Source organism: Lampetra fluviatilis, chromosome 52, assembly GCF_964198595.1.
Source record: "Lampetra fluviatilis chromosome 52, kcLamFluv1.1, whole genome shotgun sequence".
Taxonomy (NCBI): domain Eukaryota; kingdom Metazoa; phylum Chordata; class Hyperoartia; order Petromyzontiformes; family Petromyzontidae; genus Lampetra; species Lampetra fluviatilis.
Window position 1 is genome coordinate 9,310,149 of NC_136326.1, and position 24,752 is coordinate 9,334,900.

General features: G+C 52.7%; 1 protein-coding gene across 1 annotated transcript; it reads right to left on the reverse strand.

Moving 5' to 3' along the window:
- Positions 1-6,965: 6,965 nt before the first annotated feature.
- On the reverse strand, positions 6,966-23,737 carry LOC144949151 (isthmin-1-like). Its single transcript, XM_078879031.1, has 5 exons — positions 23,429-23,737; positions 12,449-12,649; positions 10,882-11,251; positions 10,041-10,091; positions 6,966-9,588 (listed from the first exon to the last, which is right to left on the reverse strand). The coding sequence occupies exons 1-5, from the start codon at positions 23,633-23,635 to the stop codon at positions 8,861-8,863; spliced, it is 1,557 nt and encodes a 518-aa protein (XP_078735157.1). The 5' UTR covers positions 23,636-23,737; the 3' UTR covers positions 6,966-8,860.
- Positions 23,738-24,752: the final 1,015 nt, after the last annotated feature.

Here is a 24,752-nt window from a genome sequence, read left to right on the forward strand (position 1 = left end):
GCCTGCTGGTGAATGATACAGTGAAGTTTAATAGCGTTACCTGCTTCTTCGCTGACTTTATTGCAGATCAGTGTGGACAATCCACTTCGCTCACCAGCCATGGCAGGCGCACCATCGGTAATGATCCCAGAAACTTTACTCCATGGTAGTTTCATATCATCAAGAGCTTCACAAACAGAAACGAATAAATCTGTTCCTCTGGTTTGCTCTTTAAGGCTTTTGAGGTCAAGCAGCTCCTCTGTCAGTTCATGTTGTCATCAACTCCTTTAAAAAAAATAAGTAGTTGTGCAGTGTCAGATGCATTGGTGCTTTCATCGCAGGCTAATGAGAAATAATCAAAAGCCACTCACCTGTCCCCCAGTTGTCTCTGAATATCTGACGATATGTCCTCAACTCTTCGTGCCACAGTGTTGTGTGCCAGGCAAACATTCATAAATTCTTGCTTCTTCTCGGGGCAAATGTTCTCCACCATTTTCATGACACAGTCTTTGATAAACGCACCTTCAGTAAAAGGTTTGCCATGTTTAGCTATTAACATGGCCACTTCATAGCTGGCTTTGGTGATGTTTTCCTTTGACTCACAGGCCCGCGTGAAGAATCGCTGTTGCAATGCCAGAGCAGCTTGGAGTTGCTTCACTTTTTCAGCGCGGTCACTCCCTGTTAGCTTGTCGTATGTTGTAGCATGTTTAGTCTCGTAGTGTCTCTTTACGTTGAAATCCTTAAACAAGGCAACCGTCTCTTTACAAATTAGACAAACACAATTGCCTCGATTTTCAGTGAAGAAGTATTGTAATTCCCACCGCTCCTGAAAGCGGCGGCCCTCACTGTCAACTTTTCTCTTTTTTTGTTTGCAGTCGCCATGGCAGAAATGACTCGAGAAGGGTTCGCGGCACGGATGCAGAGCCAGATAGCATTAGAATGGTGCTGCCACCGTGTGGTAAAAGGAGGAATTACATGTTTTAAATGTTATGATTTATTTATTCTGACAGAGCTAGCGAGCCATAAATAACACATTATAAGACCGAAGCTGCGGACCGTGTGAAATCTGACCGCGGGCCGTGTTTGGCCCGCAGGCCGGACTTTGGACATGCCTGGCCTAAGTGGATTCATATCTGCATTTTTCTGAGATGTCATCAAGAGGCTGCAAGCAACCCGCAGACGCATTGTGCTATGTCTATGGCCAATTTATCAAGACAAGGGCAAAAAAGTACTCTGTGGAGTGTGGAAGATTCTGCTAAGATGTGTGAGGCCTACAAGGCATATTTCGGCATGCCTGTCGGGGATCAAGACTAAACGTGGGCACCTCATTTCACCTGCGAGCAATGCAAAACAACTCTGGAAAGTAAGATGGACAATTGTTGCTCGGAATTTTATGTTATAAAATTTGTTTCAAAAAAATTGTAAAACATTTTTCTTTTAAAATGTTTTACAGTTTTCAATGTTATTGAAAAAAATCTATCTTATATGAAAAATGTTAGGAGAATCTCTTACACATTAGTCATGGGTGACATAAATGTATTTTTGTAGGATGGTACAGAGGGGAAAAGAGAGCCATGAAGTTTGTTATCCCAATAATTTGGTGGGAACTTACTGACCACTCAAGCAACTGCTACTTCTGCATGATGGACCCTTCCAAACGTCGGACTGGCAAGAAGGCACCTGCTATCACGTATCCGGACCTTCATCCATCGCCCCGGTGCCACACTGCCATGAGCTCCCCGTACCCACTCCTCCGGAGAGAGAGCAGCCGTCTTTAGAAGAGAGCAGCAAGTCACAGAGCGAGGAAGACGTTGTAGATCCAGATAACAATTTCAGAGGTGGAGCTGAGGAGAGAAATCCATACTACCCCAACCAAAAATACCTCAACGACTTGATCAGAGATCTTGGTCTCACCAAGTTCAATGCCGAGCTTTTGACGTCTAGGCTCAAGCAGTGGAAATGTTGGATGAAAATGTGCAAGTCGCAGATCAGAAGAAGCATCACCAACCCTTTTGCAGCTTCTTTACCCGTCAAGATGGGCTCTGCTTCTGCCACAATGTGACCAGTCTGTTCGAGGCAATCAGAATCGCCTTAACCAGAATGAGTGGCAACTCTTCATTGACAGCTCATCCAAGAGACCCAAAGCCATGCTGCTCCATAATGGTAACAAGTACCCGTCTCTTCCCCTGGCTCACTTGGTGCATCTCAAAGAGGATTACAACAGCATAAAGACCTTGCTGGACGCCTTGAAGTATGATGAGTACGGCTGGGAGGTCATCGGAGACTTCAAAATGGTGGCATACCTGATGGGTCTCCATGGTGGTTTTACCAAGTTTCCCTGCTATCTTTGCCTTTGGGACAGCAGGGACACCAAGGTGCACTACCACAGGCGGGACTGGCCACAGCGAACTGAGTTCTCTGTGGGGAGGAACAACGTCAAGTGGGAGCCACTGGTGGACCCCGAAAGGTGCTGATGCCACCACTGCACATCAAATTGGGCCTTATGAAACAATTTGTCAGAGCTGTAGATAAGGAGTCGGCAGCCTTCAAGCACCTTCAAGACTTCTTCGCTAAGCTGGCTCAGGCAAAGGTCAAAGGCGGTGTCTTCGTCGGACCACAGATAAAGAAGATCCTGGAGTGCAATGAATTCCCCAAGAAGCTCACTCGTAAGGAGAAAGCGGCTTGGGACAGCTTTGTCGCAGTGGTTCGTGGCTTCCTGGGCAATCACAAGGCCGAAAGCTATGTGGAGCTGGTTGAGACTCTGGTGAAGAACTACGGCACAATGGGCTGTAGGATGTCCCTCAAAGTCCATATCCTTGATATTCATCTTGATAAATTCAAGGAGAACATGGGAGCGTACTCGGAGGAGCAAGGCGAGCGCTTCCACCAGGATATACTGGACTACCAAGGACAGTATAACGAGAACATGATGGGAGACTACATTTGGGAGTTGATTCGTGAAAGTGATTTACAGTATAATTAATCGTAAATCTCGAAAAACTGCTCACTTTTAAATCTTTTGTAGTAATTTTGTATTACTTTAGTATAAATATACGTAAATTTTGATGCATATGTTGTTTTTTCTGACTTTGTGTGAGTGAATAGACACAAATTCGTCAGTTTTCTCATTGAAAATAGGTAAATATAAAAATATCACTGTCCTGGTCACAAAAGCAAAGTTTGTGGGGAATAATAGACATTTTCTGTACTTTTTAGGCATAAGCAATGACGAAATAACACTTACTACCCTGGAACAAAAATTGTGTTACATCGTGTTATCAATTATCAGCGTCACTCTCATTATCGGCATCGACATTAGCAACAATAATAATGAACTCGGTTTGATAAAGCACCTTTCAAATTGGTAATCTCTAAGGCGCTGTAAATTTAGGGGATAAGAATAAATAAATTATGTACAAATAAAACGCTGACATTGTAGAAAAATCCCGATCACAAGTCAATAAACCCGAAGACAAACCCAGACTAGAAACATGGGCGACTGACTTTTTATCGGTGGAAGCCAGGGAAGCTGTCATCATTATCATGGCTACGTACGGTGGAAAAGAAATCAACATCACGAACACCACCAACAACAGCAGCAATCGCCGTTCGCTCCCCCCATCACCACGACGCTTGTGCCATACTGAGTTGGTGAACATCACCACCACCACTCCTTACTCCCCCCTCTCGTTCCTCTCTCCACCGCTCCCTCTCTCCTCCCACTCCTCCCCCTCTCCCCACTCTCCTCCACCGCTTTTCCACTTTCCCCTCTCCTCCCCCACTCGCCCCCCCCTACTCCCTCTCTCTTCTATTCCCCCTCTCCTCCCCCTCTCTTCCGCCTCTCCCCACCCTCTCCTCCCCCACTCCCCCCTCTCCTCCCTGTCTCCCCTACTCCCCCCTCTCCTCCCCCTCCCTTCCACTCCCCCCTCTCCCCTACTCCCCCCTCTCCTTCCCCTCCCTTACACTCCCCCTCTCCTCCCCCTCTCCTCCACTCCCCCATTTCCTCCACCTCTCTTCCACTCCCCCCTCTTCTCCCCCCCCCTCCGCCACTTCCCCCCTCTCCTCCTCCTCCCCCCACTCCCCCCTCACCCTCCTCCCTCACCCTTCTCCTCCTCTCTTCCTCTCCCCCCTCTCCTCCCCTTTCATCCCCCTCTCTTCCCCGCCCCTCTCTTCCTCCCCCTCTCCTCCCCCCTCTCCTCCCCTCTCTCCTCCCCCCTCTCCTCCCCCCTCTCCTCCCCCCTCTCCTCCCCCCTCTCCTCCCCCCTCTCCTCCCCCATGCCCTCACTCCCCGACTACCCCGACCACGTGGCTCGATTGTTCAGCTCCCCCACATCAAAGCGCGGAGGCCGCTCGCAGACAAAGTCAACAACGGGCAGAGAGGGCGGTGGATGCGCAAAGCGCTGCGTAAACATCGACGCTGGGGAGACAAAGGCGGCCGGGCGTGGTCCTGGCCACCCACCCCCTCGTGTGCCGTGCCGGCCCTAATAGGTGCTCGCTAACAGCACTTGCCCCTACAGTCCGTTAAGGCCACACGGGTGATCTTTGTCTTTGGTGTGAGTAATGATGTCGGGGCAGTGTTGGTGCTAATGGTGGTGGTGGTGGAGACAGCGAGCGGTTGGGGGTTGTGCCCATGTGGATCTCATTGGGGTGCCATGGATTGTGCGTAAAGCGGGGAGCGGTGGCGCAGTGGTTAGCGCTCTCGGCGAGGAAACTTGTGACTGTTCCCACTCACGGCTACCATCAGTGGCCTTTTCCTGAACCGGGTCTGGGTCTCCCCAAGGTAGACTCGGCTTCGAATGAGTCCCCGGGCCGTGGCGGTTCTGGCCGCCCCACCCCCTCGTGCGATGTGTCGCAGGCGCTCGCCAACAGCACTTGCCGCGACAGCCCGTGGCGACTTCGCGGGGGATCTTTGTCTTTGTGTGTTGGGTCAGTCGGGCTGCGTGCCCGTGTGGCGCCTGACGGGAGTGGTGGCGCAGCGGTTAGCGCTACGCTACGAACCGGGTCTCCCGGGTTCGATTCCCGCTGCCGACACCGATGACGATGATTTGAACCGGACCTGGGCCTCCCCTAGGCCGACTCAGCCTCAAATGAATATCGAGTGTGGTGTGTAAACATCGCCACTGGGGAGACAAAGGCGGCCGGGCGTGGCGCTGACCACCCACCCCCCCGTCCTTCATAGGTGCTGCTCGCTAACAGCACTTTCCCCAGCAGTCTGTTTAGGCTATACGGGGGATCTTTGTCTGTGGTGAGTGGTGGCGCAGCGGTTAGCACGCTGCGCTACGAACCAGGTCATCCAATTTCGATTCCCACTCACTGCCAACGAAGCCAGTGACGATGATCTGAACCATTCCTGGGCCTCCTCGAAGTCAACTCCAATGTGCTTCTGGGCCATTGGGTAGAAGTCGTCACTGGGGAGACAAATGCGGCCGTGCGCGGTGGTTCTGGTCACCCACTCCCTCGTGTGCTGTGCTGGTATTTATAGGTGCTCGCGAACAGCACTTGCCCAATAGTATGTTGAAGGCTACACGGGGGATCTTTGTCTTTGTGTGTGTTTGTATATATACAACTGCATAAACAACCACAGGTTTTACAATAATAATTTATTGTACAGTGTTTACCAAACCATAACCCCCCATCTCCCCCCTTTTGCAACAAATTATCATCATCATCGTTGTTGCTGTTCCACCCGCTAACCCTGCACAGCCTCGGCGAGTCTCAATGCTCTCGTAGTGTATAGTGTAGTGTATAGTGTAGTGTATAGTGTAGTGTATAGTGTAGTGTATAGTGTATAGTGTAGTGTATAGGGTAGTGTATAGTGTAGTGTATAGTGTAGTGTATAGTGTATAGTGTAGTGTAGTGTATAGTGTATTGTATAGTGTAGTGTGTAGTGTAGTGTATAGTGTAGTGTGTAGTGTAGTGTATAGTGTAGTGTATAGTGTAGTGTATAGTGTAGTGTGTAGTGTAGTGTATAGTGTGTAGTGTAGTGTATAGTGTAGTGTATAGTGTAGTGTTTAGTATAGTGTAGTGTATAGTGTAGTGTATAGTGTAGTGTTTAGTATAGTGTAGTGTATAGTGTTGTGTATAGTGTAGTGTATATTGTAGTGTATATTGTAGTGTATAGTGTAGTGTATAGTGTAGTGTATAGTGTAGTGTGTAGTGTAGTGTATAGTGTGTAGTGTAGTGTATAGTGTAGTGTATAGTGTAGTGTTTAGTATAGTGTAGTGTATAGTGTTGTGTATAGTGTAGTGTATAGTGTAGTGTATAGTGTAGTGTATTGTGTAGTGTAGTGAGTGTGTAGTGTGTAGTGTAGTTTGTAGTGTATAGTGTAGTGTATAGTGTAGTGTATAGTGTAGTGTATAGTGTAGTGTATTGTGTAGTGTAGTGAGTGTGTAGTGTGTAGTGTAGTGTATAGTGTAGTGTACAGTGTAGTGTATAGTGTAGTGTATAGTGTAGTGTATAGTGTAGTGTTTAGTGTAGTGTATATTGTAGTGTATAGTGTAGTGTATATTGTAGTGTATAGTGTAGTGTATGGTGTAGTGTGTAGTGTAGTGTATAGTGTAGTGTGTATTGTAGTGTATAGTGTAGTGTATAGTGTAGTGTATATTGTAGTGTGTATTGCAGTGTATAGTGTAGTGTATATTGTAGTGTATATTGTAGTGTATAGTGTAGTGTATAGTGTAGTGTATAGTGTAGTGTATATTGTAGTGTGTATTGTAGTGTGTATTGCAGTGTATAGTGTAGTGTATATTGTAGTGTATATTGTAGTGTATATTGTAGTGTATAGTGTAGTGTATAGTGTAGTGTGTATTGTAGTGTGTATTGCAGTGTATAGTGTAGTGTATATTGTAGTGTATATTGTAGTGTATAGTGTAGTGTAGTGTATATTGTAGTGTGTATTGTAGTGTATAGTGTAGTGTATAGTGTAGTGTATATTGTCGTGTGTATTGTAGTGTATCGTGTCGTGTATTTTGAACTTCTTTCGCACCATGAATAGCCACCCGCGCTCACGGGAGGTGCGGGGCAAGGACGACCGCTCGCTGCTTTTCAGGAGGCTCCTGCCAGGGTGTTGCCGTAGGGGGGGAGCGATGTGGCCGCTGCCGCTGCTGCTGCTGCCTGTTTATCCCAAATGGAATCAACTCTCCGGATCGTTCGTGAAAAGAATCGTTGACCGTGACGCGGGCGGCACACAATGGCCAACGTCTTGCGAGCGACGTCGCGGAGACCGTGACCCCCCCCCCCCCAGCGTCGTCAGAGAGGTTGCCGTGGTCACCGCGACCCATCGCCTGGGGGGGCAGCCCCACGGAGTCGAACCGAGAAGCTCGTGCTGGGGAGATAGCACGTGACACGGTACCCCCCCACACACCCAGCCCCCTCCTCCACTTAGAGAATCGCACACAGACTTAGGAAGCACAGGGAGAGGGAGACCCTGAAACACACACAGACAGGCACAGACAGAGGAGACAGGGTCACAGACACTGAGACACGGACATCAAACATTCATTCACATGTCAGCATTTACGCAAAGACAAAGATCCCCCGTTTAGACTTAACAGACTGTTGGGGCAAGCGCTGTGAGCAAGCACCTATGAAGGCTGGCACGGCACAGGAGGGGATGAATGGCCAGCACCACGCCCGGCCGCCTTTGTCTCCCCAGTGGCGATGTTAACACATCGCACCAGGTACTCATTTGATGCTGAGTCGACCTAGGGGATGCCCAAGATCGGTTTAGATAATTGTCACTGGTGTTGGTGGCCGTGAACTCGGGTCGCTGGGTTTTTAGCGCAGCGCACTAACCACTACGCCACCACTCCCCCCTTCACACGCTCTCACACACTCTCACTTTCTCACCAATACCCGCAATTCGCCATGAAGTGACAGTGGCGTCACCAGGGCGACTGTGCCAGGCCAGGTGCACTTTGAGGCCACGTGAAGTATAGAAGGCTTGCTGACAGGTCACAGGACAGACCCAGGTGTCATAGGTTGACTGAGATGACTGGCAGATGCACCAGCTGTGCCCCCTACTGTGCCAACTTGCTGTATTTTAACCACCCAATGCTCCACTCGTTGTTGTGAGCGTCCCTACTCTGCCCTCCATTGTTGCGACTGTCTCCAACTGCCCAGCAGCGTCCTTCACGAGGCTTCTATATAGAGGCCGATCTTGACACCGATGGTACCGTCCATCGGCAAGTCCACTCAGCTCCACATCCTCCTCTACCGCATCAGCTCCATCTCTTCTCCAGCCCTTGTCGTGTCCGTTTATCCCCCTCTCTGCGGCCAAACAGAAGCTGCTTGGGCATGCGGTGGACGGGCATGCTGGCTACATGACCCAGCCAACGCTGCCTTGCCTTCCGGAAGAGCTCACCAATGGTACTTTGTCCAGATCTGCTCTCCGTTGTTGTTGCTCTCCGTTGTTGTTGGAGGGCGACTGTCTCCAACTACCCAGTAGCAGCCTCTTTCACGAGCCTCCTCCACATAGGTCGATCTTGACACCGCTGGCACCAGTCATCGGCAAGTCCACTCAGCTCCACGTCCTCCTGTACCACATCACTCCATCTCTTCTCTAGCCCATGCTGCGACCATTTAGCCTCCTCTGTCCGGCCGAACAAAAGCTGTTTAGGCATGCGGGCTACATGCCAGCCAACGCAGCCTTGCCTGCCGAAGGAGCTCACCGATGGGACTCACACTCACACTCTCACACACTCTCTCTCACACACACACTCACGCTCTCTCACATACACTCTCCGAAACACTCTGACTCCCGCGATCCAACCCACCCCCCACCCCTTACCCGACATCTGTGAAAAAGAGCGTCACAGTTCATCGGATTCCTCCTCTTCCTCCAGTATAAATTCCATCTCCCCCCACCCACGCACGAGTGGAGTCAGAAGTCCCCGGCCTGCCCGAGGAGGCGGTCGAAGTCGGCGTCCCGAGGGCTCTCGGCGCAGCCGCGGCGGTTGTTGGGCGGCCGCGCGGCGTTGTAGCGGCTCCAGTCCCCGCGGCACGCCAGCCACGGCCCCACGTCGAGGCGGCGGTGCAGCTCGGGGGAGAGGTCGGCGCTCACCAGGCTGGGCGTGCCCGCGCCGGGCCCCCGGGTCACGAGGCGCATCGCCGCGTCGTAGCAGCACTGCTGAGCCGCCAGCAGCGGCGACGACGGAAGAGGAGGAGCGTGGGTGGGAGCCGGGCGGCGGCGGTGCCTCGGTGACGACGACGAGGAGGAGGGAGCGGGCTGCGTGTGCGGGACAGAGCGGATGCAGTAGCGTGCCGAGGGCTTGTAGACGTCCAGGCGCTCGTGGGGGCCGCTCGCGTCGCGCCAGCGCACGGAGCGAGCGCGGCGCGGCGGGGACGAGGACGAGGAGGAGGGCGGCGGCGATTGCGGCGATTGCGGCGATTGCGGCCGTGATAATGGGTCTAAAGATTCTGCTGCCCCCAATGCTCCCCCCGCCGCTGCTGCCCCCGACTCGGGGGGCTCTGGGATGAGGGCGCTGCCGTAGGCGACCTGCCGGGGGTAGACGCAGGGGCAGGAGGGCAGCTCGGCGAGCACACGGCGCACGTACGGGCGCAGAGCCGCGCCGCGCTCGCAGCGCGCCCACCGCTCACAGCTGTCGGCCCCTGCGGAGACAACGGCACCACCGCCACCCGTAGTATTAGCGGTAGCGGTAGTGATCGCGGAAGTGATGGGGGTGGTGTTGGGGGTGGTGTTAGTTGGTGGTGATCAGGGTGGTGAAAGCAGTCGTGTTCGGGGTGGTGATCGGGGTGGTGTTGGCGGCGGTGATGGGGGTTAGTGATATGGGGTAGTGATGGGGGTAGTGATGGGGGTAGTGATGGGGGTAGTGATGGGGGTAGTGATGGGGGTAGTGATGGGGGTTGTGATGGGGGTAGTGATGGGGGTAGTGATGGGGGTAGTGATGGGGGTAGTGATGGGGGTAGTGATGGGGGTTGTGATGGGGGTAGTGATGGGGGTGGTGATGGGCATGGTGATGGGGGTGGTGATGGGGGTGGTGATGGGGGTGGTGATGGGGGTAGTGATGGGGGTGGTGTTGGCACTGCGTGCGTGGCCCCACCGGTGTTGTTGAGCCGTGTCTCTGCGCTGGATGGAGGTGACGTTGCGTCTCCTGCAACACAGCACGGGGTCAGCACCACACCACAGCACCACCACCACCCACCGTTCCAACCAATGTCGTTGTTGTTGTGCGTGTGGTGGTGGTGGTGGTGTTGTGGTGCAACAGCTTTCGCGCTGCGCTATGAACCCGGCGACTCGAGTTCGATTTCCACTCACGGCCAACACCGGTGACGATTATCTGAACCGGTTCTGGGCCTCCCCTATGTCGACTCAAATGAGGACCTGGTGTGATGTGTAAACATCGCCACTGGGGAGACAAAGGTGGTTGATGGCCACCCACCTCCTCGCGTTCAGTGCCGACCTTCATAGGTGCTCAATAACAGCACTTGCCCCAACAATATGTTGAGGCTATACGTGGGATCTTTATCTTTGGTGTTGTGGTGCTACCGGGGCAGGCCTGCGTCTTGCTGGCCGAGCAGGCCGGGCCGCCCCCCCTACAAAGACAAAGATCCCCCTTGTAGCCCACGCAGACCGTTGGGACAAGTACTGTTAGCAAGTGGTGCCTATCAAAGCCAGCACGGCACATGCAGGGGGTGGGTGGCCAGCACCACGCCCGACTGCCTTTGCCTCCCGAATGGCGATGTTTATACACTGTACCGGGTATTCATTTGAGGCTGAGTCGACCTAGGGGAGGCCCAGGACCATTTCTGACCATCATCACTGGTGTTGGTAGTCGCGAGCGGGGAATAAAACTTGGGTCGCCGGATTCGTAGCGTGGCACGCTAACCGCTGCGCCATCGCTCCCACCGCACACACACGCACGCACAGATGCACGCACTCACCATAATCATCACCGTCGTCGTCGTCGTCGTCGTCTTCGTGAGTAGTCCCCTCCTCCTCCCCGACGCTCACCATCTGCTGCCCTCGTTTGCGTGACCCAAAAAAGGCCCCATCGTCCTTACCGTCCCCGTACCCCACATCATCATCATCCTCGCCATCCTCCTCTTCGTAGTAGCTGTAATCCGATTGCCCGCCGGCCTTGGCACCCTTTGACCCCTCGAGCGACCTCTGCCACAGCTGGAGGAGCCAGCGGGGCGCCAGCTGGGCCGCGGCAGCGGCTGCATCACCACGCGGCTCCGGCCAATCGAGGCGGCCGGCCCCCGTCACCAGGTCCAGCTCCATCTCGGGGCTGCTCACAACCTCAATGGTCACCTGGGGGTGGACGGGGAGGGGGTGGGGGGGAGTCAAAGGTCGATGGTCACGTGGGAGGGGGGCATCCGAAGCAGCGGCGGCGGCAGTAACAGAAGCAGCGGTAACAGCCGCAGTGGCAGGAGTAGCATCTCTCCACTGCTGGATGAAGGTCTGCCCCCCAAACCGTCATGCAGTAAACCAAACTCCGCCGAGACCCCCGGCGCTGATGGCAATCGCCCGAGCTCTGTAGTTTTTTCCATATTACGGTGGTTATCTGCCAATTAATAGTATTTGCATCGTAATTCGCTGCTTTACATTTCGACGCGATAAGCCGCCGCTTCGTTGAGCTATCGGATGTGATGGGAAGGTCGCTACTAGCTCAAGGGGCCTTACCTGGTTAATAGTTTATCATAAGCGTTTATACACGTGGGAGGACACCTGAGCACCTGGAGAAAACCAACGCATGCGAAGGGGCAACGCTCTATCCCCATACAGACGTCGCTGTGACGTCTGGTAAAAAGAGCTTCAGAGCTCATTAGATCCCTCCACTATAAAAACAGATTCCTAGTCTGGGACGGGTGGCGTGAACACTTTGCTGCGGCGCCTTGTGGAGAGGAGCCAGGGGTACGGGGATCTTCCATCCCCACCCACGGGGTAGAAGGGAGCTTCACGACAACGTCTGTTTGTGTGTGTGGTCATCCACCAACCCCTCGCTGATGGTGGGGCTGTGCTCACCTGGAGGTTGGGGCTGGGCTCACCTGGAGGTTGGGGTGGGGCTCACCTGGAGGTTGGGGCTGGGCTCACCTGGATGGTGGGGTGGGGCTCACCTGGAGGTTGGGGTTGGGCTCACCTGGATGGTGGGGTGGGGCTCACCTGGAGGTTGGGGTTGGGCTCACCTGGAGGTTGGGGTGGGGCTGACCTGGATGTTGGGGCTGGGCTCACCTGGACGGTGGGGTGGGGCTCACCTGGAGATTGGGGTTGGGCTCACCTGGATGGTGGGGTGGGGCTCACCTGGAGGTTGGGGTTGGGCTCACCTGGAGGTTGGGGTGGGGCTCACCTGGAGGTTGGGGTTGGGCTCACCTGGATGTTGGGGCTGGGCTCACCTGGAGGTTGGGGTGGGGCTCACCTGGATGGGGGGGTGGGGTTCACCTGGAGGTTGGGGTTGGGCTCACCTGGATGGTGGGGTGGGGCTCACCTGGATGGTGGGGTGGGGCTCACCTGGATGTTGGGGTTGGGTTGGTTGAAGTCGGCTTGGGAAAAGTCCGGGAGGCTGAAGAGGAGCGGGAACCCTGCGGGCTCGTCGCCCTGAGGCTGAGCGTGCTTCTGCTTCTGCTGCTGATGATGCTGATGATAGTGAGGTTTTCCCGGCCGCGTTCCCTTCGCTCCATGCCTCCTCAGAGAGTTCTCCAGCAACCCTGGCTGATGCCATCATCATCAGCGACATCACCATCAGTGCCATCATCATCATCAGCGCCATCATCATCAGCGACATTATCATCATCATACTCTTTGATTCTTTCGGTAAAGTCACGTTGGTAGAAAAAATTCTACCTACGTGACTTTACCGAAAGAACCAACGAGTATGGATTCCTGCAGTCACGAAAGCTTGAAATCATTATCATCATCGCCAATCGTGACATCACCATCCAGCGCCATCATCAACATCGCCATCATCATCATTAGCAACATCATCATCAGCAACACTATCATTAGCAACATCGCCATCATCAGCAACATCAGCAACAAAATCAATGCCATGACCATCAGTGCCATCGCTATCAGTCCCATCACCATCATTGCCATCATCGCCATCAGCACTCGTCGTGTACATACAGAATGTGTCTATGTACGTGTCTTTGTGCACGGTGTGTGAGTGTGGGTGGGTGTGTGAGTGTGTGTGGGTGTGAATGTGTGAGTGTGTGAGTGTGGGTGGGTGTGTGAGTGTGTGTGAGTGTGTGCGGGTGTGTACGTTGTGTAGTGGTTAGCACGCTGTGCACCAAACGCAGCGTCCCAAGCTCGAGTCCCCCTCATGGCTACTGAATGTCTCTTCTGTGTGTGCCTCTGTGAGTGTCTAGAGACGCTGCTGCTGAGACTGGAGCGTGCCACTAAGAGGTGGGGCCTTACCATCAGCCCCACCAAAACTAAGCATCTGCCTGGGTATTTTGTACCATCGGACACTCCACCCCCACAACTCCCAATCGGTGATGGGGCAGTTGTGGAGAGAGTGGAGAGTTTCCCATACCTGGGCAGTGTGCTGATGACCGGCTCCAGTTTAACAGCAGAGGTCTCACTCCGAATCAGTCGAGCGGCAATATCTTTTCATCGGTTGCGTAACGCTGTGTGGAAGCTACCTGGTCTGTCGCTCCGCACGAAGCTTCAGGTCTTCTCGGCCACGGTCATTCCCTCCCTTCTCTACGCTTGCAAAACGTGGACCCCCCTAATGGAGCATCTTCGCCGGTTGGAAACATTTAGGCTGGCCTGCCTACGATGGATTGTGTGAGGAGCTCACAAATCCTCGAAAGATCTGGGCAAAGTCCCATCGGTGAGCTCCTCCGGCAGGCAAGGCTGCGGTGGCTGGGTGATGTAGCCCGCATGCCCAGCCACCGCATGCCTAAACAGCTTTTGTTCGGCCGGATCGAGGGGGCTAAACGGGCGCGGCACGGGCTAGAGAAGAGATGGAGTGATGTGGTACAGGAGGACGTGGAGCTGAGTGGACTTGCCGATGACTGGTACCAGCGGTGTCAAGATCGGCCTCTGTGGAGGAGGCTCGTGAAGGACGCTACTGGGCAGTTGGAGGCAGTCGCCCTCCAACAACAACGGAGGGCGGAGGAGCGACGCTCACAACAACGAGCGGAGTGCCGGGTGACTAAAGCACAGCAAGTTGGTACAGTAGGGGGCACAGGTGGTGCATCAGCCAGTCATCTCGGTCATCTCGGTCAGTCGACCCGTGGCAACTGGGTCTGCCCCGTGACCTCCTGCCAGCGGGCGTTCGACACTTCAAGTGGCCTCAAGGTGCACATGGCCTGGCACAAGCGTCGTGGTGACGTCACCGCCACTTAGTGGCGAATGGCGGTTGTTGTTGTTGTCTGTCTCTGTGAGTGTCTGTCTCTGTGTGTCTCCTCTGTGAGTGTCCGTCTGCTTCCAACGTCTTCCCATCTGCCCAAGCCCCGCCAAGTGGCACCACCCCTCCCCCTCCTTCCTCCCCCCTCCTTCCTCCCCCCGTCTCCTCCCCCTCCCCTCTCCGCTTTGAAGCTCCCCGCCGTTTGAAGTTTTTTGGGGAAAAGAGAGAATTCGGAGTCTCTGGGGAATCGCGCACTTAGGCACGCGTGTACACACACACACACATAAACACACATACACACACGCGTGTACACACACACACACACATAAACACACATACACACACGCGTGTACACTCACACACATAAACACACGCGTGTACACACACATAAACACACATACACACACGCGTGTACACTCACACACATAAACACACATACACACACGCGTGTACACTCACACACATAAACACACATACACACACGCGTGTACACTCACACACATAAACACACATACACACACGCGTGTACACACACACACATAAACACACATACACACACGCGTGTACACTCACACACATAAACACACATACACACACGCGTGTACACACACACACATAAACACACATACACACACGCGTGTACACACACACGAATGTGTACACACACACGTAAACACACATACACACACGCGTGTACACACACACGAATGTGTACACACACAGACACGTAAACAAGCACACACACACGCGTGTACACACACACGTAAACACACATACACACACGCGTGTACACACACACGAATGTGTACACACACAGACACGTAAACAAGCACGCACACACGCGTGTACACACACACACGTAAACACACATACACACACGCGTGTACACACACACACGAATGTGTACACACACAGACACGTAAACAAGCACGCACACACGCGTGTACACACACACGTAAACACACGCACTCACACGCGTGTACACACACACGAATGTGTACACACACACACGAATGTGTACACACACACACAAATGACCCCCGTGTAGGCTCAACACACTGAGGGCAAGTGCTGTTGGTGGGCCCGGAAAACGGCATTCGCAAGAGTTGTGTGGCCGGAACAACTCCCGTCACCCTTTGTCTCCCCTGTGGCGATGTTTCCTACACACTGCACCAGGTACTCATTTGAACCCGAGTCTACCTTGGGGAGGCCCAGAATTGGTTCAGATAATCGTCACTGGTGTTGGTGGCCGTCTGCGGGAATCGAACTCGGATTGCCGTGTTTGTAGCGTAGCATGCTAACCGCTGCGCCACCGCTCCCCATATACATCTCGACAAAGAGAACACAGGCGGAGATTTGTCGGACGGGAGTTGAGTGAGAGAGAGAGGGGAGGGGGGTAGAGAGAGGGGGGTAGAGAGGGGGGGTAGAGACTTTTAAACAACTTTTATTGCCACCAGCAGCAACAGCACTGGAGGCGATTCCGATACGAAATACATAAAGTCACCAGCAAACAAATAACAATCACTATAAATCCATGCGCTGTGCCGCTAAATGCACCGCGCACAACCCGAAAGAAAGGAGCAGTGGGCGATGGAGGAGGCCGTGTGTTCGGTGGCAGATGACGGGGAGCTCTGCATGCAGATATGAGCTACCCGTCGGAGGCCGTTTGGACTGCGAGAAGGGGCTGCGTGCAGAACGAGAGAGAGAGCGAGAAAGTGAGCGAGAGAGTGACCGAGAGAGTGAACGAGAGGTGGGGGTTTACATAAAGCAAAGTTATTTTTAAAAAAAATTACGAAATGATGAAAGTGCCGACTACACCGAGCATCTTCTTGTTTCCACTGATCGTAAAAAAAGAAAGAAAAGTCACGTGGTGGTGGTGTTCATCGCGCATGCCACGGTGACGAGCGAGCGCTTCAGAAGGTGAACACGAGGGTGCCGTCCACGCTGGTACTTGTCCGGCCCCCCAACGCTCGAAGAAGACGCGAGTTAGAGAGAGAGGGAGAGGAAGGAGTTAGAGAGGGAGTGTAAGAGAGAGGAGTTAGAGAGGGAGGAATGAGAGAGGGGTGAGAGAGAGAGTGGGGGGAGCCCCCATCTGTAGTGAATTATCTCTCAGACCCCATTTCCGAGTCCCTCGCGCGGAAAATTTGGTTCCAATTTTCTTTTCCTTTCAACTCCGGAAAAAAAATCGACGGTAAATAATCCCAACTCCACGCGGCCCTACAGCTCACGCCGCGCTCTCTCCACTGCTGGACGAAGACCTCCCTAGGCCACCGCCATCCTCTCGTGGTCTTGCGGTGTGCGACCAATCCACCAAAGCTGCCTGCACACGCGAGCTGATGCACGCCAGCGGCGCCACCTCCGCGGCGGACCGTCCGACGGGACGCGTTTCACTCTTTTGGCTGTCGATCCGTCATTAGCCTCGACCACCGGGGAGAGGTGCGGGGGGTCAGTGGGGGGGCGGTGGTGGGGGGCACCATTCCCTTTCAGGCGTGACGCCTCCTGCCCAAGGGCCTCCTCTCTTCACCGTGACGAGGATGTCCCCTCTACCCCGCGTGTCCCCTCTACTCCGCGTGTCCCCTCTACTCTGCGTGCCCCTCTTCCCCGCGTGCCCCTCTACCCCGCGTACCCCCTCTACCCCCACGTGTCCCCTCTACCCCGCGTGTCCCCTCTACTCCGCGTGTCCCTCTACCCCGCGTACCCCCTCTACCCCCACGTGTCCCCTCTACCCCGCGTGTCCCCTCTACTCCGCGTGTCCCCTCTACCCCGCGTGTCCCTCTACCCCGCGTGCCCCCTCTACCCCGCGTACCCCCTCTACCCCGCTTGTCCCTCTACCCCCACGTGTCCCCTCTACCCCACGTGTCCCTCTACCCCCGCGTGCCTCCTCTACCCCCGCGTACCTCCTCTACCCCGCGTGTCCCTCTACCCCCACGTGTCCCTCTACCCCACGTGTCCCTCTACCCCCACGTGTCCCCTCTACCCCACGTGTCCCTCTACCCCACGTGTCCCTCTACCCCCACGTGTCCCTCTACCCCCACGTGTCCCCTCTACCCCACGTGTCCCCTCTACCCCACGTGTCCCTCTACCCCCACGTGTCCCTCTACCCCCACGTGTCCCCTCTACCCCACGTGTCCCCTCTACCCCACGTGTCCCTCTACCCCCACGTGTCCCCTCTACCCCACGTGTCCCCTCTACCCCACGTGTCCCTCTACCCCCACGTGTCCCTCTACCCCACGTGTCCCTCTACCCCCACGTGTCCCTCTACCCCACGTGTCCCTCTACCCCGCGTGTCCCCTCTACCCCACGTGTCCCTCTGTCAGTCTCGCGGTGCGATCCCAACGTTTCAGAGTGTTTGGCTGCTGCTATAAATTTCCACGTGATAAGCCACTTCGCTGGGCTATCATCTGTCGCTTCTGAAAGAGAGCTACATAGCTCAGTGGGGCCTTACACCTGGTAAAATACAAAGTTTAGTTTATGTTGTCATTGGTTGTTAAACGAAAGCTAAACGAGTATTGTGATTTTACCAGCTAAGGCCCCACTGAGCCGCACAGCTCTTTTTCAGAAGCGACCCGGCCACAAATAATAGCTCAGCGAAGTGGCTTTTCGTGTCGGAATTTATAGCAGCCAAAGACTCTAAACGCGTGATGTTGATTATAAATGTGGAGGGGAAAACCGGAGGACCCGGAGCAAAATCCACGCGACCACGGGGAGCGAGAGAAAGACGCAAACTCGAAATATACAGCAGCAGCAGGCGTCAGGGTCGGGATCGAACCCGCGACCTCCTGTACACCAGGCGAGGTAGTTAACATCTCCTAGCCACCGTAGCGCCCCTTGTTGATGTGGTTGTTGTGATGGTTGTTGTTGTTGGTAGTGGTGGTTGCCTCAACCTCATCTCTCACGGCAAATCACGCGCCTCCTCCTCCTCCTCCACACTGCAAGTCCCTTCTGCCCATGGAAACCAACTCCAACCCAGGTGGCCGGGTTCATAGCACAGCGCGCTCACCACTGCGCCACCGCTCCCCACATTATCAACATCATGCACACCATCATCAATACCATGAACATTATCAACATTATGTACATAACGTACATAAACATCACTATCATCAACATCGTGTACTTTACGTATGTATGTTGAACTTTTTTTGCACCGTAATTAGCCAACCGTGCTAATCGGAGGTGCGGGGGAAGAACAACAAACTAAACACATAATCAACGATTTTTGGGTTTAGATCGCGTTATTTATAAATGTGTCGTAACCCTCCACCACCCGACACGGCCAATCAGTAAAAAAAAGTGTCACGTTGACAAAAGACAAATAGTTCACTGCTTTAGCCCACCGGTGTGTTGAAGCGTGAAACCACAACATTTACAATTTGAGTACGACGTTTCGCTGGTAATTGCATCCAGCATCATCGGGCAATTCGCCAGAATGGTGAGGCTCTGCTGTGTCTCCCGTTCTTATATAGAGCAGCAGCAGGGTGACGTCATCATTAACTCATTAACTCATCAGGTGCAAAGATTTGAGGGGGGGGGTTATTGTAATTATATACTTGATTAGTAATAAGGCTATTGTTACGATGCGAGTTGTAGATTAGTAATCATTTGGAATGTGTTCTATTGTGATTATGCTACATTAATAATCAGTTAGTGCTTGTTTCCCTTATAAGGAATTGTAATGCATCTTATTTAATAATACGCTTCCAGGCCGCACTAAGCCTGTAGCTGTCTGAGCGATTAAAGTTATTTCTGTTTCTCTCAATCTCAATGGATTCTCTAATTAGTCTTTGCCAGTAGTAACTAGTTTTACACAACACTTCAACGTTGTCAAAATCAATTGAGTGTCCCTGTTGACAAGCATGTTCTGCCACTGCCGACAGTTGTGTTTGCGATAGTTTAATATTTCTCTGGTGTTCTTCTGGCAAAGACTAATTAGAGAATCCATTGAGATTGAGAGAAACAGAAATAACGTTAATCGCTCAGACAGCTACAGGCTTAGTGCGGCCTGGAAGCGTATTATTAAATAAGATGCATTACAATTCCTTATAAGGGAAACAAGCACTAACTGATTATTAATGTAGCATAATCACAATAGAACACATTCCAAATGATTACTAATCTACAACTCGCATCGTAACAATAGCCTTATTACTAATCAAGTATATAATTACAATAACCCCCCCCCCCTCAAATCTTTGCACCTGATGAGTTAATGAGTTAATGATGACGTCACCCTGCTGCTGCTCTATATAAGAACGGGAGACACAGCAGAGCCTCACCATTCTGGCGAATTGCCCGATGATGCTGGATGCAATTACCAGCGAAACGTCGTACTCAAATTGTAAATGTTGTGGTTTCACGCTTCAACACACCGGTGGGCTAAAGCAGTGAACTATTTGTCTTTTGTCAACGTGACACTTTTTTTACTGATTGGCCGTGTCGGGTGGTGGAGGGTTACGACACATTTATAAATAACGCGATCTAAACCCAAAAATCGTTGATTATGAACAATATTGGTCGCGAAAGCCTACGTGTTAAACAAACTAAACACAACAAACTAAACACAACAAACTAAACACAACAAACTAAACTCAACAAAGTGACTACACCATTGGAACCTCAGTTGCCAGTAGCAAAATATGATAATAGTTTTTTTACCCCTTTATCTGGCAACAAAACTGTGTGTGATCCACCATTGGCCACAATACCTGCAGCCGGAATGCAAACAAAAAACACAACTCTGATAATGTATGCACTGTCCTTGCAATTGATTGGTCCACACCAGAGACAGCTTTCCTTAGAGCCGAGTCTCACATGGTGTTAGACCAGATGACGCCAAAAGGCGCACAACTCAAAGACAATGCAAACATGACTCCTTGTAAAAAAAGGTGTCAGTTTTGTTGCCAGATAAAAGGGTAAAAAACCAATTATCAAAGTGACTACAGTCACACATTCTTTGGCGATAGAGGCGAAGAACGGTTCGGGTCTCTCATCATCCTCATCAATATCATCATCCTCAAGAGCAACATCATCATCCTCGTCAACATCATCATCCTCATCAATATCATCATCCTCGATTTAAAGCTTTCGTGACCGCAGGGATTCATCTTCTTGGTTCTTTCGGTAAAGTCACGTAGAAGGGAAATAATAAAATAATAAAAATAAACAGGTCTGTCGGAAAGACGCTGTCTTTCCGACAGACCTGTTCTTCACCTGAGGACAGCTGCTTGCGTTGTGGCCGAAACGTCGTGAGAATTGTATTTTATTATGTTTTATTTTTATCTTATTATTTCCCTTCTATGTGACTTCACCGAAAGAACCAAGAAGATCATCATCCTCATCAACATTATCATTCTCATGAGCAAAATCATCATCCTCATCAACATCCTCATCATCCTCATCAACATCATCATTAACCATATTCTGAGGTTTTTTCGGTAAAGTCACGTAGGTAAAACATCAAAATTAATGAAAATAACATAAAATAAAAACAAAAATCACGACGTTTCGGAGGCAACACAAGTCTCCGTCATCAGGTGGGACCGTCACAGCCGAATTAGCTGCATCAATTTTTTATTTTATGTTATTTTCATTAATATTGATGTTTTACCTACGTGACTTTACCGAAAAAAACTAAGAATATGATTCCTTGCAGTCACGAAAGCTTCAAATCTAGAATCATCATTAACATCATCATCCTCATCAACATCATCATTAACATCATCATCCTCATCATCTCCATCGATGCCCACTCAGGACTGGCAGCGCCTCGCATTATGCCCGTCGCAAAGGGGACTCGCACAGAGACCCAGAGACTCACAAAGAGACCCAGAGACTCACAAAGAGACCCAGAGACTCAAACAGAGACCCACAGACTTATACACACAGACCCACAGACTCGCACGGAGACCCACAGACTCACACGGAGACCCACAGACTCACACGGAGACCCACAGACTCACACGGAGACCCACAGTCTCACACAGAGACCCACAGTCTCACACAGAGACCCACAGACTCACAGGGAGACCCACAGACTCACACATGGGCTAGAGACTCGTAAGGAGACACAGAGACTCACAAAGAGACACAGACTTATTCTTAGGTTTTGTGAATCCTTGCAGTCACGAAAGCTTCAAATCTAGACATAGACTTACCCACACAGACCCACAGACTCACACGGAGACCCACAGACTCACACGGAGACCCACAGACTCACACGGAGACCCACAAACTCACACAGAGACACAGAGACTCGTAAATAGACACAGAGACTCACAAAGAGACACAGACTTACCCACACAGACCCACAGACTCACACAGAGACCCACAGACTCACACGGAGACTCACAGGCTCACAAGGAGACCCGCAGACTCACACAGAGACCCACAGACTCACACAAAGACCCACAGACTCGCACAGAGACTCACAGACTCGCAGGGAGACCCACAGTCTCACATGGAGACCCACAGACTCACAGGGAGACCCACAGACTCACACATGGGCTCAGAGACTCGTAAGGAGACACAGAGACTCACAAAGAGACACAGACTTATTCTTAGGTTTTGTGAATCCTTGCAGTCACGAAAGCTTCAAATCTAGACATAGACTTACCCACACAGACCCACAGACTCACACGGAGACCCACATACTCACACGGAGACCCACAGACTCACACGGAGACCCACAAACTCACACAGAGACACAGAGACTCGTAAAGAGACACAGAGACTCACAAAGAGACACAGACTTACCCACACAGACCCACAGACTCACACAGAGACCCACAGACTCACACCGAGACTCACAGGCTCACAAGGAGACCCGCAGACTCACACAGAGACCCACAGACTCACACAAAGACCCACAGACTCGCACAGAGACTCACAGACTCGCAGGGAGACCCACAATCTCACATGGAGACCCACAGCCTCACACAGAGACCCACAGACTCACAAGGAGACCGCAGACTCACACAGAGACCCACAGACTCGCACACAGACTCACACAGAGACCCGCAGACTCACACGGAGACCGACAGACTCGCACAGAGACCCACAGACTCACACGGAGACCCACAGACTCACACAGAGACCCACAGACTCACGGAGACCCACAGACTCACACAAAGACCCACAGACTTACACAGAGACCCACAAACTCACAGGTACTCATATATATTCATATTGCTACAACTCGGTGAGCTCTCATGAAATTGTATTTTCCGAGACCAAGGTTATCTGCAAACCTCCTGGCTACCATCAAATGTTTGTACACGAAGCCATACAAATATACAAACACAGACATAATTTCAACCGTGATGACGGTTACAAACTGAGTAATCATTGGAAAGATGTGATTAACCATGCAAAAAAGATTTAACTACACTTCTTTGCCAATCTTATTTGGCAGACAACCATCACAGTTTTACCATGTCTAGTGGTGGTCTCCCTGTTACAGGTTGAGTCACAAACCGCACCTCTCCATAACAAATGCAGTCTATTCTTAGTCTTAAGCCTCACCTTACCATATTAATAAAAGTATGCGGCCCTTGCCCCACCACCTTCTCCAACCATTATATAAACGGAGTGGTGGCTTCTGCAATCTCTCATTTACTTGATACAGCTGTCGTGGCTGTGACGGTACCACCTGAAGACGGAAGCTTGTGTTGCCTCCGAAACGTCGTGATTTTTATTTTATTTTACTTTTTAATGTTTTTTACCTACGTGACTTTACCGAAAAAACCTAAGAATATGAATCATTGCAGTCACGAAAGCTTCAAATCTAGAATTAAGGTACTCATATACTCGTGTCGAGACCTATAAACGCCTGGTTCTCAAGCGTAGCCAGTTGATGGTCTCAGCCCATCAACCCATCACAAACCATCACTCGCACATTGCATCACAAATACCACAACATCGCACGTATACCGTAACACACACCACCACTCACGCACAGAACCACTGCAGAAGATCAAAGACCCCATCACACAGCGGCACGACAACGCGCACCACCATCACTCACAACAATAGCAGCAACAAACGCCGTTCGCCTGTGAATGGCGGTGACGTCACCACAGCGCTCGTGCCAGGCTAGGTGCACAGACACACACCATCACCCCCCCCCCCGCCCCTCGTACCGGCTGTGCCCCGCGCCCCGTGTCTCCCCGCCAAGCCGCGGCTCCCACCCGCACACGCGGGGATGAGGAGGATGAGGAGGAGGATGAGGATGATGAGGATGAGGAGGATGCCGCGTTTTCCTTGCGGGGGCCGAGGGGGGCTGAGGCGGCGAGCAGGGCCCAGAGCAGAGCCCCGGCGCAAAGGGGTCCCAGCCGGTGCAGCCCCATCACTGGGGACTGAGCAGCCAGCGGGACGGGACCCACTCCTCCTCCTTCCCGTGCCTCCCTCCCGCCCCCCACCCCGGTGTCTCCATCCTCCTCCGAATGCCTTCCTCCTCCTCCTCGAGTTTCGCCCTCCTCCTCCGCCCCATCCCCGTGTATCCCTCCTTATCCCCGTGTCTCCCTCCCCCTCCCCGTATCTCCCTCTCCGTGTCTCCCTCCCCCTCCCCGTGTCTCCCTCCTCCTTCCCCTGTCCTCTTCCTCCCCTCGTCTCCCTCCTCCCCGTGTCCTCATATTTGTCCCCGTGTCTCCCTCCTCATCCCCGCGTCTCCCTCCTCCCCGTGTCTCCCTCCTCCTCCCCGTGTCTCCCTCCTCATCCCCGCGTCTCCCTCCTCCCCGTGTCTCCCTCCTCCTACCCGTGTCTCCCTCCTCTTGTCTCCCTCCTCCTACCCGTGTCTCCCTCCTCTTGTCTCCCTCCTCCTACCCGTGCCTCCCTCCTCTTGTCTCCCTCCTCGTCCCAGTGGTGGCCACTCTGCACGTGGCTGCCTGTAACCCATAACTGTGAAGCAGCCAGGGTTGGTGGATCACACACAGATGAGTTGTGAAACTCCCTTCTACTCGTGAGTGGGCGCCGAGGAGGAGCCGTGCCCTGGCTCGCCAGGGCACGGCAGTATAGCAAGTGGAGTCAGCGCCATCTGTTTATTCCATCTGTACTCCGATTTCCTCCCACGTGTATAAACACTTGTTGATTGACTGAAAACATCTACAAATAAAAACCCAAATTAGTAGGACCATCTTGAAAAAGACTCGTATGACTGTGACTCTGCTGGGTCAACAAGGAGAGTGTGTCTCCTCCTCCTCCCCGTGTCGCAATCCTCCCCGCGTCTCACTCTTCCCGGTGTCTCCCCCCGCCCCTCGTGTCCCCCCCCCCCCGTGTCTCCCTCCCCCCCCGTGTCTCCCTCCCACCCCCCCCGTGTCTCCCTCCCACCCCCCCCGTGTCTCCCCCCCCGTGTCTCCCTCCCACCCCCGTGTCTCCCTCCCACCCCCCGTGTCTCCCTCCCACCCCCCCCGTGTCTCCCTCCCACCCCCCCCGTGTCTCCCCCCCCCCGTGTCTCCCTCCCACCCC

Excerpts from the sequence above, each read along its gene's own strand:
- LOC144949151 (XM_078879031.1), bottom strand. The coding sequence starts at position 23,635 with ATGGGGCTGCACCGGCTGGGACCCCTTTGCGCCGGGGCTCTGCTCTGG. Across the intron at positions 12,650-23,428 it reads CGGGGCGCGGGGCACAGCCG|CCAGGGTTGCTGGAGAACTC; the intron begins GTACGAGGGGCG and ends TGATGGCATCAG. Across the intron at positions 9,589-10,040 it reads GACACGGCTCAACAACACCG|GGGCCGACAGCTGTGAGCGG; the intron begins GTGGGGCCACGC and ends TTGTCTCCGCAG.